Genomic DNA, 13,336 nt, shown 5'->3' on the forward strand with positions numbered 1-13,336 from the left:
GCAGCAGAATCCGCAGGTGTACAAGTAGGGACATATTCATTCAGTGAAACTTTCTTAATTCCTCAGGGATGCACCAATCACCTACGAGTCTGTTCATCTTCCTCCGCTCGGCTGTGCATGAGCCCATTTCCTGTGTTGTCCGGGCAGGGTCTCTAAAGACAGTTTTCAATCTTCTCTATTTCCCATCCTATCAATCCTGGTTATTTGGGGGGGGGGGAAGAGATGGAAACTGTAAGAACCCCAAATCTCCCTTTCTATTTTTTTTTAAGATTTTATTTATTTATTCGACAGGATAGACACAGCCAGCGAGAGAGGGAACACAAGCAGGGGGAGTGGGAGAGGAAGAAGCAGGCTCATAGCGGAGGAGCCTGATGTGGGGCTCGATCCCGAACGCCGGGATCACGCCCTGAGCCGAAGGCAGACGCTTAACCGCTGTGCCACCCAGGCGCCCCTCCCTTTCTATTTTTAATCAGCCAAGTGGCAGAAAGCCTGAGAGTCCATAAGTTCTGGGGCCGGTAGGGACAATTGTCCACAGAGTCCCTATGAATGGGCTGGGCACCCCCCCCACACACACTGTAGTGTAACCACGGCTGCTTCCATCAGCGCAGTCTCACGAGCACTAAAGCCAGGGCAGGGGCACAACACACACTGTGCACGGAATTGTTCCCGGCAGGAGGAAGAAACAAAAAGTGGCAGAGCGAAGGCAGTAGTGGAAAGGACACTATTCCCGGGAGGCGCAGCACCTAAAACACAATCACTAATGTGATAAAAAAGATACCAATTAAAATTCTAGACCGAATCAGACAGTTATGCACTTTACATGACTGATATCTCTTGGGAAGTGACAACAGTGATAACGGTGATCCCTTCTATAGAAATGAAGAAACAGATTTGACCAAGGCTACATAGCCACCACGGGATGGACTGGAATTCAAATCCAAAAAGTAGGATTTCATGGCTATGATCTTAACTCTAGTTTCTAATACCTTATGCATTACGTGGGGTTGAGTTAGGAAGTGGTGCATTTTTTATAATTACGGAAGATATTAACATGGCAAAAGGTTTGCCACCTGGCATCCCCACTGCAGAAAGGCTGGTTAGAAATTCACTTGGATACCTTTCTCGAGTTGGGACATCTTTGCAATGAACTGGGTGAGTATAGTTATGTGCTCAGCCCAAAGTCTGGCTTTTCTCTGGCTCACATCTATAATTCGTGGCCTGTGGTGTATGCAATTAGAGACAACACAAACAGTGCCTGGGTTGCGAGCATCATCCCAGACAGCAAAAATGTGGCAGCCAGGGCTGGCAGGAGGGGGTCCATCCCACGAGAGGGAGGTATGACCGTTTGGCTGAATGTTCAGTAAGTGTTACAAGAATCCTGCATTTCGAGCAAACTATCCTGTGCCCCACTCGTGCGGGTAACCCTGACTGAGGATCACCTGCTGTGTTCTCTAGAAGTTACGAGACAGAAAACTTGGAGGCTTTACACGAGCAATCGTCACCAGAGCCGGGAGACATGGCAGGTCCTAGCACAGCAGTGTTTCCAACTACGGTACAGATAACATGATCGTTATGTTTCTATCATTAGTTTGCTTTGAAATTCTACTATTTTATTTTATGCATTAAAAGACATTCTGTGAAGGGGGTCCAGAAATTTCATCAGGCCGAGAGACAGATCCAGGGCACAGAAAAGCTTAGCTATGCCCGGCAACAGCTTTCTAAACAGAGGAGGCAGCTCAAAGCACCAAGTTGTAACCACCACCAAGGACAAACTTTCCTTTTCAGAGAAGTCATAATCCAGGGAATAGTCTAACGTCATTATCATAATACAACTCCCATGAAGAGTTGCCGTTGCTGGGGATGAGAAGCTAGGGACCGCGTGGGACACTGATTAACCGATGTTGACCAGCCTAAGACAAAGTTAACACAAAAATCTCCAACTCATGAGCTCAGATCAGTCACAGATTATACCATTATACACATAAAACAAGTAATAATTCTGAGTTGAAACACTCCTAAAAATTTTTATCTTGTGTGATTGGGTTTCCTGAATGTTTTCAAAGTAATTACTTAATTCTTCCACATAAGAAATAAAAACAACATAGACCAGACGGTCTGCAGAGTTTCTTTCTAGGAGAGTGAAGCCTGCTAATTTCAATATATGAAAAGAAAAAAGAAAATATGAGCTGGTATGTCCTAATCCTTATCCAAAATGGTACAAGAGAGTAGAACTTCACCAAATTAAATGAAAAATAATCCAAGGATAATTCACATTTTTCTTGGAAATCCATTTTAATACTGTACTAATGCTGAATGTGTCTGATATTTTCAGATTTAATTTCACATCAGATTTACACACATGTACACGCAAACATACACATTTAAAACCCTATTTATCAGAAGGAATCATGAAGGATAATGTCTACCTTTCCTCAGTAATTTTGCTTGACTCATGCTTTAAGATCAAAGTGAGCAGTAACGTACAACATCTGGGCTCCACAATAATAAATTTAGATTGTGAATTAAGTCAGAGACACAAATAACAAAGACAAGCACAGACTGGTCAATTTAGGAGTCTAGTATTTAAAATATGACATTCTCTGATATTGTCAATTTAAACTGGGTGCAAAATGAGAAAATGCATTTCAGTTCATAAGACAAACTATTCTTATAAATTGGAAATAAGTCAGAAATACTCAGGGCTATTCTGAAAGTTTGAAAAGTCTAGTGTGTTTACGTCTCACCCTCCCACGTGGATGGAGGTCCTTTGTGTCTTCCGAGCCCTTGGACACCAGATGGATATTTTATAACATCAGATTCATGTTCTAAGTTTCAGTGTTTTAAGAATTAGGTTTGCCCTGGCTGAAAGTAAACTGAGTATTTTTTTTACATTCCACCAATATTTTTTTCAGTAATAACTGGTTTAGTAGCACTTCATGAATGTTCTCAGATGCTTTCTTGCCAAAAACGTAAAACCAAAGTATGCATTTTTGAAATGTTTTTTAAAAATCTTCCTAACTTGCCCACAGTGTTGTTATAGGATCAATTAGAGGAGATGGGCATATTTTGAATGATTTTAATTTGATGTTTTTCTTTTCTTTTCTTGAACAGTGAATAGCCATCCCACAAAAAGTAGGGAAAAAAGAGTCACAGAATCCCAACAAAAACTTCCCAGATGGTTTTAGAGAGGTGATAAAGGAGGTGAGTGTTTTGAGTTTTTAAAACCTTTGGTTTCCATATTGATGTTGCCAAGAAACTGAAAAGGGGTGAGGCAAAGATAATAGCACAAATTTGCCTATTACAAGCTTTATAAATTTTGAATCTTTGATCTCACCAATTTTGATCAGGTTCATGATCGAGTAGTGAAACAGCAGGGGGCAAGTGTGAAATATTAAGGTGACAACTGTCATAGATTACAGGCCACAAGAAGGCATGTGCAAATTATATAAAGCCCTTCTATATCTTGATCATTTTCTTTGAAAAGATAGTTCTGGTTAGTCTTTTAAATAATGAAATAAAACGCGATCAATAATGTGCCACTAATAGGTAGAGTGTAAATATTACAGTATAGTTAATAATTTAAGAACCTAATAAAAGTCATCCTGAAAAAAAACCCAACGTATTTCAAAATAATTTTAAGCTGATACTTGAAAATATGATTTGATTTTAAGGTTATAATAGACTCAGAAAATATATAATTCAAAATACTTTCTAGTTTTATTAACAAGTTGTGGGTAGCTTTTTCAATTGAGAGCTTGAGATTTTATCATTCTTCTTAAGTTACAAAAAAAGTAGTGTAATTGAAATTCAGTCTGCAAATAATTCATCCAGAACCTTCAAGTGTTTTCCTATTTGTGTTTGAGAATTCAAATGCCACTCTAGTAAATGAGGAGAGAAAGATGGTTTATGGGCATATTTGACGAAAATACTATAGTTACGCAAAATCACACAAGAACACACCAAATCATTTTTTCTGAGGTTTAATTTTAGCTAATGAATTTTAGATGATGAATGTAATGTCAATCCAAATCTTTGCTTATCTGCAATGCACGAGCTATTTTTTGTAACTTCTGGTGAAATAGATTCTTTTCACCATGGCAACCTTTTCTCCCTTGTTTATGGTCTTTTTTCTTTTCTTCTCTTTCTCTTTCTTTCTCTTTATTTTTCTCTTTTCTTTTCTTTTCTTTCTTTCTTTCTTTTTTTTTTTTTTTTGTTGTTGTTGTTGTTGTGAGTCCTTTTTCTTCAACAGCTTAACAAGTCACTTCCGGTTTGGCTAAAGAGCAATCCTAGCACAATAATGTTTCAACTTGCACGGAAGAACGCCCTTATTGAGTTGATAGAACTCCACCAGTTGGATTAGATCCGTAAATCTCGTGTGGCCATCATCCAGGGTGTGGAACAGTTCGCCATCATCTTCCACCTTTTGGAGGGAAAACAACAAACTGGTAAGAAGGGCAAAAACCCCACAAGGACGATCGTACTCTATTGCTTACTGTGTCTTCATACACTAAAATGGACAAGTGGATGAAACTAAAGAGAATGAAAAAAATAAAAAAATCCTTATGATGTGTTCAGTTTTTCCCTGTAACTTCCCTTGTATACAGAAGAAATATCATCTGACCCTAAGGACCCACTGGGTGGCTCTACTTTCCAGACCTCAAATTCTCCCAACGTTCTGTAGTTAGAATAGTATGACTATTGTAAATCAACAAACAGTGAGAAATCTGCACTATTCAGTGTAAAAGTAAACAAAAGATTTTAATACCCCCACAGACAGAAATTAATTTCCGTATCTGAATGTTGTCTATCTAACAGCCTCACTTAGTATATTAGAAACAAATATTCATATAATTTCTACCCGTAAATTGATTCTGAAGCAATCAAACATTTTTTTAATTTTTCTTCTTATTATTTTTTAGTATATATGAGTATTTTATTCCTTTATATTAAGAAATAATACTCCATTGTATGCATGTACATTTCAACTATCAATTCATCAGTTAACCAAAATTTAAGTTGTTTCTCGTTGGGGCTATTAGAATGCCTTTCTGAGCATTACCACATTCTCACCAACACTTTTTTTTAATAATAATTTTTTATTATGTTATGTTAGTCACCATACAGTACATCCCTAGTTTTTGATGTAATGTTCCATGATTCATTACTTGCGTATAACACCCAGTGCACCATGCGATACGTGCCCTCCTTAATATCTATCACTAGCCTATCCCAATCCCCCACCCTCGTCCCTCTGAACATTGTGTTAAGGGGATGACAGCTTCTTTCTTTTTTTTCCCCCCTGGCAGTAAGTTCTTGTGGCATTAAACAACTCATACTCTCACCCAGGGACATTATTTACATACTCAGTGAAGTTGGGAAGATACTTCATATGGACTTTGGGTCATTCCAAACAGAGGCCATTCAAAAGGAAACACTAGCAAGGTAGCAATCCTATGTAAAACTTCCCTGAACACAGACAGAATCTCTCTTCCACGCTACCTGGTTCCGATATACAGATCACATGCATATACCCAGGCACACACACAGAGCATCAGCAGAAGCAACAAAAATCCCAAAGCCCAGCTGTGCCATCCAGATGCAGAATTACAGACATTTCTGAAATGTGCTCAGAAGAGTTTAAATGTGCTCTGGTTCTGCAGCACCTGGGTATCTATGCATAAGGATGAAAAACAAAACTACGAAAAAAAAAAAAGTCTGAGATAAGAAAGGAGGAAGGGTTTGAAAATAATGGTTTTTAAAGAACTGCTAGTAGAATTCAGAAAGAATCTTTAGTGGCCTTTTAACAATAGGTGGCATGGGGTCTATACAATATTGGTAAATCATATTTCATGGAAAAAGGGAAATTTAATTTTTACAATTCCTGTATTTCTTATATTAATTCAGGCTCATAAAACCATTTCTGCCAAACTTAAGTCTAGTCAAAGCATAAGCTCCCCAGTTATATTTAATAAAAGATCCAAAGAAAACCAAAGTTTACAAAAGCTTATACATTAAGATCATGTCTAATATACGAATGTGAAATCACAAATTACTTACTGGTATAATTTGAAAATGCTTTATTTTTTGTCCATGACTCATTGACAGTACGAAAGTTTTGGGGTTGCTCTGACTATCCCGTACCAAGAAAACTCTAAAGAGAGAGAAGGAATTTCAATATGTCTCTATATTTACTCATGTATTTCATAAAAATATAGCATGCAACAAATCCAGGAAATGTATTTATAACTGTAGCCAGAGTTTTCCTTTACTGTGTATTCAATGATAGGATTATCCAACATGGTAAACAATATGGTATAACATAATCTTACACTATAAAACTGTCATCAATGCTAATTTCATTTTAATAGGATAAATATACAGCCCATTTGTCAGATTGTTTGCTCACAATAAGCAATATAATGCTATGCAGACATCAATAATTAGTGTTATGTTCTTTTTCCATTGTAGAATTGGGTATTCACATGTAACGTGTTAGTGCAGAGAATGGGGCATTAGCATATTTACTTCAACTTGTGGGTTATGTTAGCCCCCGAAAAGAGAAAATTACTTAGAATGAAATCATTTTAAACCCCTCTTCAACACAGATGCCCCTTTTTCCTTTTGATTCTGGTTCCTATGTTACATATAAAACAGAAAGTGAGAAATGAATATATTCTAAAAAATCAATCTTGAAATCATCTATTAAATGTTGGAGTACAATGTTTTAAGTAAAAGAAACACCCAAACAACATATATTTTAATCTTGAAGAATGCAGCAGAAAAGCCTCTATAATGTCAGGCTAGCAAAATATAAGACGTGGCCTAATGGCCTAAGAGAAAAACGCTGCCAGGCCTGGGTACTTATTTACTGGCAATACAGTGCAAAACCAGCTTTGTGTTAATTGTTGGCAAACAGATTGTGCAAACGATCCCCTCTGGTGACTCCAGGACTAATCTCACTGTGCCTGGGCACGAAATTTGACCATCACAGATGTCGGATGAGATTATCCATTTCATTTGTACTGTGTGAGATTCCTACATTACATCACTGGGAGATGGGACAAAAGGGAGGTTCACTCATAAAGCAAGCTGTAATTCTTCGCCCATTCCCTAGCGGATCACCACTGCCACCTAGTGGACCGCCTGGCGTCATCGCATCTTTCCAAAGGATTCTGGCCTCCACCCCCGCCCAATTTTTTATTAAAAATCTTAAAAAATAAAGATATTATCATTCTTTATGCAATTATTTCATTCAACTTATAAAAACTAGGCTCTGAAAGTAGGGAAATTATAATTCTCCAAAACATTTTAACAATTCTTTATGATTTATTTCTCTTCTTGGTCTCATCAGATTGTAATTCTGCTGATTGTTCAAATTTATATCTAAAAAGACTGTGCTCCGCATTGAGAAGTATATTAATATCTTCTCTTATTTAGAGTCTCGTGAAATGCTGACTCGCTATTAATAATCTTCCATGTGAAGATGCATTTTTATCCAAATGTCAGTATTAAATCACCTTGAAATCTTGTCATCATCTTAAGCCAACCCTTGAAGATAAAAGACCCCATCACCACTTGTTTAAATTGACGCTGGTTTCATTTCTCATCCAAACCTCCATACAACCTCCTTGATTTGCACTGCATTTGAAAAGGGAATTTAGCCAGTATTACAGGAAATATTTGAAATACCAAGTCATTTGAGAAAAATAAAACTCTACAGATTGTAAATATTTCGTAATACAATTTACATTTCTCTTATATCTCCCATGGCATCCCACTAAAAGGTGGCATGAGAAACACTCAAGCACTCTTTTCATGGATTTATTACTACTTAAGCTATGAAAATTCAGAGAAAATAGGAATGTAAACAGAGAGAAAAAATAAAACAAGCAGTCAAAATATATTTAAAAAAAAGTGTTTTAACTGAATACACTCTGCATCAAACTTAAAACTATATGGAACATGTACGATTGTGTCATAACACAAACCATACGTTGGAATCACATGTTGTTGACACCTCAAAACAAGTTTGGTTTTACCTGAGTTACTAGTATTGGCACAGAAGGGGTAATATTGGTAATTATTAGTTAATAGCAGAGTATCCTATTCAGTTATCTGTTCATTTATGCACAAGTACTATACAGACATTGCTAGGATACAATGGTAACTTCTAGAACAAAGTCACTTCTGTTTTATGATAAGCTGAAGTCAAAACTATGTGTATTAAATACTAAGTAAGTACCGATTCTAAGAGAAATCAAAATCAACACCATTCAAAATTAAACTTACCCATCCACAAGTCCTTGCTGAATAATCAATCGCTGAGCTTCATCTCTAGAAATTTTGTGGTGAAACCATGGCTGGGACCGGTGGATGGCTAAAGAAATTAAATGGAGGAATACAGAGCTTTGTTTGAAATCTTCACAATTTAATTACATATACTTTCCACCCGAGCTACCCAGTCACCTCACCCATGTCATCCAGACATTCAGTCCCTGTGAACACAGACATACCCATGTTTGTGGCAGAGCTCTGGGAAGAGGCAGTTGGGCTACCATGGGTGGCCAGGCGTAAACATCCTTTTTTCTGCGCAAAGAAAGGGGAAACAAATTTCAACTTCTTTGACAAACTCAAATCGTAAATATTTTGAAGAAGGTGAAGCTATTTGTACCCTCCAAGCAAGTCCTTCTTCGACAGCGACTGAAAGGGCTTCCGTGGGATTTTCTATAACTCTGCTTTTCTGTCCTGAGAAGTCCATTGCTACGAGAGAATTCTCTGATATACTTCTCTGGAAAAAACAAAAAACAAAAAACAAAACCACAAAAAAAAAAACAAAAAAAACACGTTTTTACCATGAAAATATCTTTGAGGGGCGTCTGGGTGGCACAGCGGTTAAGCGTCTGCCTTCGGCTCAGGGCGTGATCCCGGCGTTATGGGATCGAGCCCCACATCAGGCTCCTCTGCTATGAGCCTGCTTCTTCCTCTCCCACTCCCCCTGCTTGTGTTCCCTCTCTCGCTGGCTGTCTCTATATCTGTCAAATAAATAAATAAAATCTTTAAAAAAAAAAAAAAAAAAAGAAAATATCTTTGAATGTTATCTCTCAGTGTTTTGCTGGCAATACATTTCCACGCTAGAATGTGATTCCAAAGGTGGCTGGCAGGAAATTTAAAAAGTAAAAAGTGCATATTTAAGATAAAAAGGGTGCTATGAAATATTTTGGTTAAATAAGTTACATAGTTATTTGTTAATGTCACTGAATTAAGTGGTTGAGTAAAGAGACTGAAAGCTTTCAGAGTTAGCATGTCTTTCTCTTAAAAGAACCCTATCTCTTCATATTCTCTGGTAAAATGGGAAAGCACCAATTTGGAAAGGAGTAACCCTTGCTGTAGCTAAAAGACCCACCATTTCTGAATGAATCTCTATTATGATTTGAGATTCACCCATTATCATTTAAATGTCAACTCTATCTACTGACAAAGCAGCTGTTTTATAAGATTCAAGATAGACAAAAGCTGTAACTTAGATTGACTTACATCACTTCTTAAGAAAGAAATCGTACTCCTATTTCATAATGGAATAAACTGTAATATATTTTAAAACTGTATCACATCAATGTTCATCTTACTTAGAAAATAAAATTTAGCGGTGCCTGGGTGGCTCAGTTGGTTAAGCTCTGACTCTTGATTTCAGCTTAGGTCATGATCTCAGGGTCCTGGGATCGAGCCCCGTGATGGGCTCGACACTCAGTGGGGAGTCTGCTTGAGGATTCTCCCCCCCTCCCCCAGCTCATGCACATACGCACGTGCATGCATCCTCTCTCTCCCTCTCTCTCAAATAAATAAATATTTAAAAGAAGACAAGAAAAGAAAATTTAGTGAAATAATGACTCCACTAATTCCATAATACTAAAATTTCTATGATTTACCATATGAATATTTTTTTTCATCTGATGAGGATGCATGTGGAAAACTGAGAGCTGCAAAAACAAATCTGACTGACAAAAAAAAAAAGAACTGATGTAAGAAGGAAGACATCTCCAAACAAACATAATTGAAACAAATAATACAGTCTTCCTTTGGCATTACTTTTTGTTTCCTATTCTCTGAAGGTGAATATGTCCAAACCTGGACTTTATTTTTACTTTTTGTTTGTTTAGGGCTCTACTTTGTGACCATCTTTTAAAAAGACTGCCATTCCCAGTCACGCATCCTAAAAAAACCACAATTATCAAATCTCCAGTCAAAAGTCTCAGTCAGTTTGTAAGAAGTAACACTCTTCCAAAGGAAAAAAACATCCAAAAACAGCACGGACAACATTTAACACTTACTCCCCGCTCATTAACAGAGGAGCGAAACAAAAAATGGAGTTCTAATGGTAAAGGAAGGGCCAGTGTGCCTCTGGAGACTCGCGGCTGAAGACCGTTTTATAGCTCTCCACATGGATTCAGCCTTTCCTAGCTTGTAGTCAAATGTATGCTTGAAAGAACACTTGTCCATGCAAAAAATTGGGGGGCCTCACTTATCGCTGCGTCACACATCCTACGTCATTAGCATTTGCTCTCTCCTCTTTAAAGCCTGCTGTAGTGGCCCACAATCTTATTACGGTTCCTCTGGATTTCCAGAGATCCGGCATGCAATCTTTCATTTGTTACGGAAGCCTTTGTAACTGACAGCTGCTCTTTCCAGACAGATGTTGTCTCTGTAATCTCTATCTGCTGTCACACCTTAGTTTGCCCTTCTCCCCCCCCCCCGCCCCCGCCATGATCTTCTGTGCGGGCTGCAGACCAGTCGGATACACTTCTGCTTTGCCAACATTAATGAAAAGCCTTCACCTGCCCAAAGCACAGAGTAACTAATCTCAATCATAATGATCACTTTATCCTTATAATATCTCTACTTCATGTGCCAAGATGGGCGCTGTAATCACAAGGTCCTGATAACATAAAAATACTGTTAGGAAAGAAAAATAAACATAACCAGTTGTTTTTGTTTTTGTTTGCCTACGATACAATAGGATAGAATGTAAAACAAGGTCCCATGTTCCATAATTATTTGACATTAGTACAGAGTCTACAATACAAATAGATATTTTCATTTGCTACATTACACTAGGGAAAACGCAAGAATACAGCAAATGTTTCCTACTGAATAGCAGGTGGTGGATGAAAAATTAATAGTTTACCTTTGGCGGACAAAGAGATAGAAGTGAAGCCAAATCGGACTTGAACTCAAAAGGTCATTTTCAGCTCAATTTCGTTCACATAAGAAAGCGATGTTGATAACATTCAGAATCAGTGTATTTCTCAAATATTGGTCCCTTATTCTAGCTCTTTCTTCTGGTGGAATAAACAGGGCAAGCCCTGGAAAAGGGTCCATGATTTTAATGGCATCCCTCTTTTTTCAAGAAAGAAAAGGACTGGGTACACCCTGGTTTATCCAGGTCACACTCTGAGATCAGATCCAGTCACTCCTAATGAGCTTTGGACATGAAATGTTTTTCAGGCGGTTTAAGTAGGTGGCAACTAGTGGCCACACACTCTCTGTCACCCCATTAGAAAGATGTAGATAAACCTGCAGCATGATCCTTAGCAAGAGGGCACAGGAGTTCCTGATATCGCTCTCTCTACTCCATACAGAGTCATAGGACATCAGAGATGTAATCGATTCCCAAACTTACATAACCGTCCCCCTTATTTTATACTGCAGGATACCAGTGACTAAACCAAGGTCACAAAGGTAGCTTCCGGTAAAAGCAGTGACGGATAGACCTTCTCCAGGGTCTTTTATGTCCCACAGAGCAGGAGGTGCAGGGAAGAAAGTGCAGTTTTCAACACCTAGCCCAGGGTCAACGTGAGGAATAATAAGGACTTGAGTAGACTGGTTTTCCCCATCCCGGCCCTCCAGGCAGAACCATACTAACAGATGCGCCTTTGTGCTGAAAAGGACCAAATATTTGGCTTCCTGAAATATCTGCTGATGATTCTCATTTCAAAGGCAGACAGGGGTAACTATGATGTGCTGTATTTAGCTAGGGTGTGCCTTATGGTATATGACTTTTTTTTTCTTATTTCCCTCCTCTAAATGTATCCCTAGAGAAGTTAAGAATATTTTTCCTTTAAAAATACATAACTGAAGTATACTCAGTTTTCTAAGATTTGAACTGAAGACAGTGTCTAAAAGAAAACCAGCAGACACAGGCGAGAAGCACTGGCATCCATTATATAGGTCACTGCTTCTTCCCTGATAACCTAGAAAGGTGGGGTGCTGTATAGACATCAAAGTAAACAAAAATACCTCCCAAAACATCTCCGTTTCCTTCATGTAAGTTAAGAAGTGTGGAGATATAATTCTCAAGTGCTATTCTGTTTGACCTTGACAACTGCCATACAGGACAGCCAGGTCCTCGCTACACGGGCCCCCTACAAAATCTCTATCGCCAACCAGATTCACTCAAGAAGTGTCTCTCCCTATACATGGTGTTGAACAAGCAAAGTCACACTAACCAAACTGCCATGTACCTAGTGATCAACAGTGGGACCACTTTCAATGGAAAGTGGCAAGAATAACACCCCACTTATACGCTAATGACAGCGATGAGACTAGACAGTACTTTGTTTATGACAACTGTTTCCTATGATTAAGAGGACACGAGGCAACTGCCTCCAAACGTATGACTGCTATTAACATGCTCATCCTAATAACTTTAGACTCTAAGAGAAATTGAGAAGGATTTAGAAAAGGATTAAGATAATAAAATCCATTATTCTTTATATACATGTGGATTGAAAGATAAAGGTAAGCTGACAAATTATAAAAATACTCACCTAAAGCCATTGCTTTTAGAAAAATTCATTCCAGTCTTTAGTTTCTTATTTTAGGGCTTAAAAGTAATATGATACAAAGATGAAAAGTTACTCTTCCATAACATAAAGCAACGTCACTACAGAATTGGAGTTCTTTTTTTCCTATTAGTCTATCAGACTTTGTAATCAACATTATTTCATGCCTCATTCCTAGAACTGAGCATTTCATCTGCTCCATTACATGTGGGGAAATGCACCTTCCTTGGTCACAGCTATGAGGGGCATATTTTTAACCTAAGTGGAAATGCAGCGTGTTAGCTGATTTGTAACACAGGCGCATACACCTAAATTCCTAATATACTCAATATTAAGGAGCAAGAGCAAAAATAGCCAAACTTTTAAGTTCAGAACTAAATTTCTTGTGTTAATGTACTATAAATCAAACTTAGATTCTAAAGTAGGGAAAAGATGTGTCTGTGTGTATCTGCAAATAAATATTCAAGTTGCAGTTACTATAAATGTGAGAAGTGTTA

At 37.9% G+C, this 13,336-nt stretch overlaps 1 protein-coding gene across 4 annotated transcripts in view; it reads right to left on the reverse strand.

Annotated features, from left to right (window-relative positions):
- Positions 1–3,964: 3,964 nt before the first annotated feature.
- Positions 3,965–13,336, reverse strand: part of GRB14 (growth factor receptor bound protein 14) — a 109,775-nt gene continuing 100,403 nt past the window's right edge. For all 4 annotated transcript variants that reach the window (XM_087861107.1, XM_045780709.2, XM_045780720.2 and 1 more), the window contains 5 exons: positions 8,672–8,788; positions 8,514–8,586; positions 8,290–8,377; positions 6,058–6,151; positions 3,965–4,420 (listed from right to left, as the gene is read on the reverse strand). In XM_087861107.1, coding sequence (XP_087717233.1) covers positions 4,274–4,420; positions 6,058–6,151; positions 8,290–8,377; positions 8,514–8,586; positions 8,672–8,788 — 519 coding nt within the window. In that variant the 3' untranslated portion in view covers positions 3,965–4,273. The remainder of the gene's footprint in view (positions 4,421–6,057; positions 6,152–8,289; positions 8,378–8,513; positions 8,587–8,671; positions 8,789–13,336) is intronic.

This window comes from Ursus americanus, chromosome 1 (genome assembly GCF_024610735.1).
Source record: "Ursus americanus isolate L20-20 chromosome 1, mUrsAme1.1.p, whole genome shotgun sequence".
Classification (NCBI taxonomy): Eukaryota; Metazoa; Chordata; class Mammalia; order Carnivora; family Ursidae; genus Ursus; species Ursus americanus.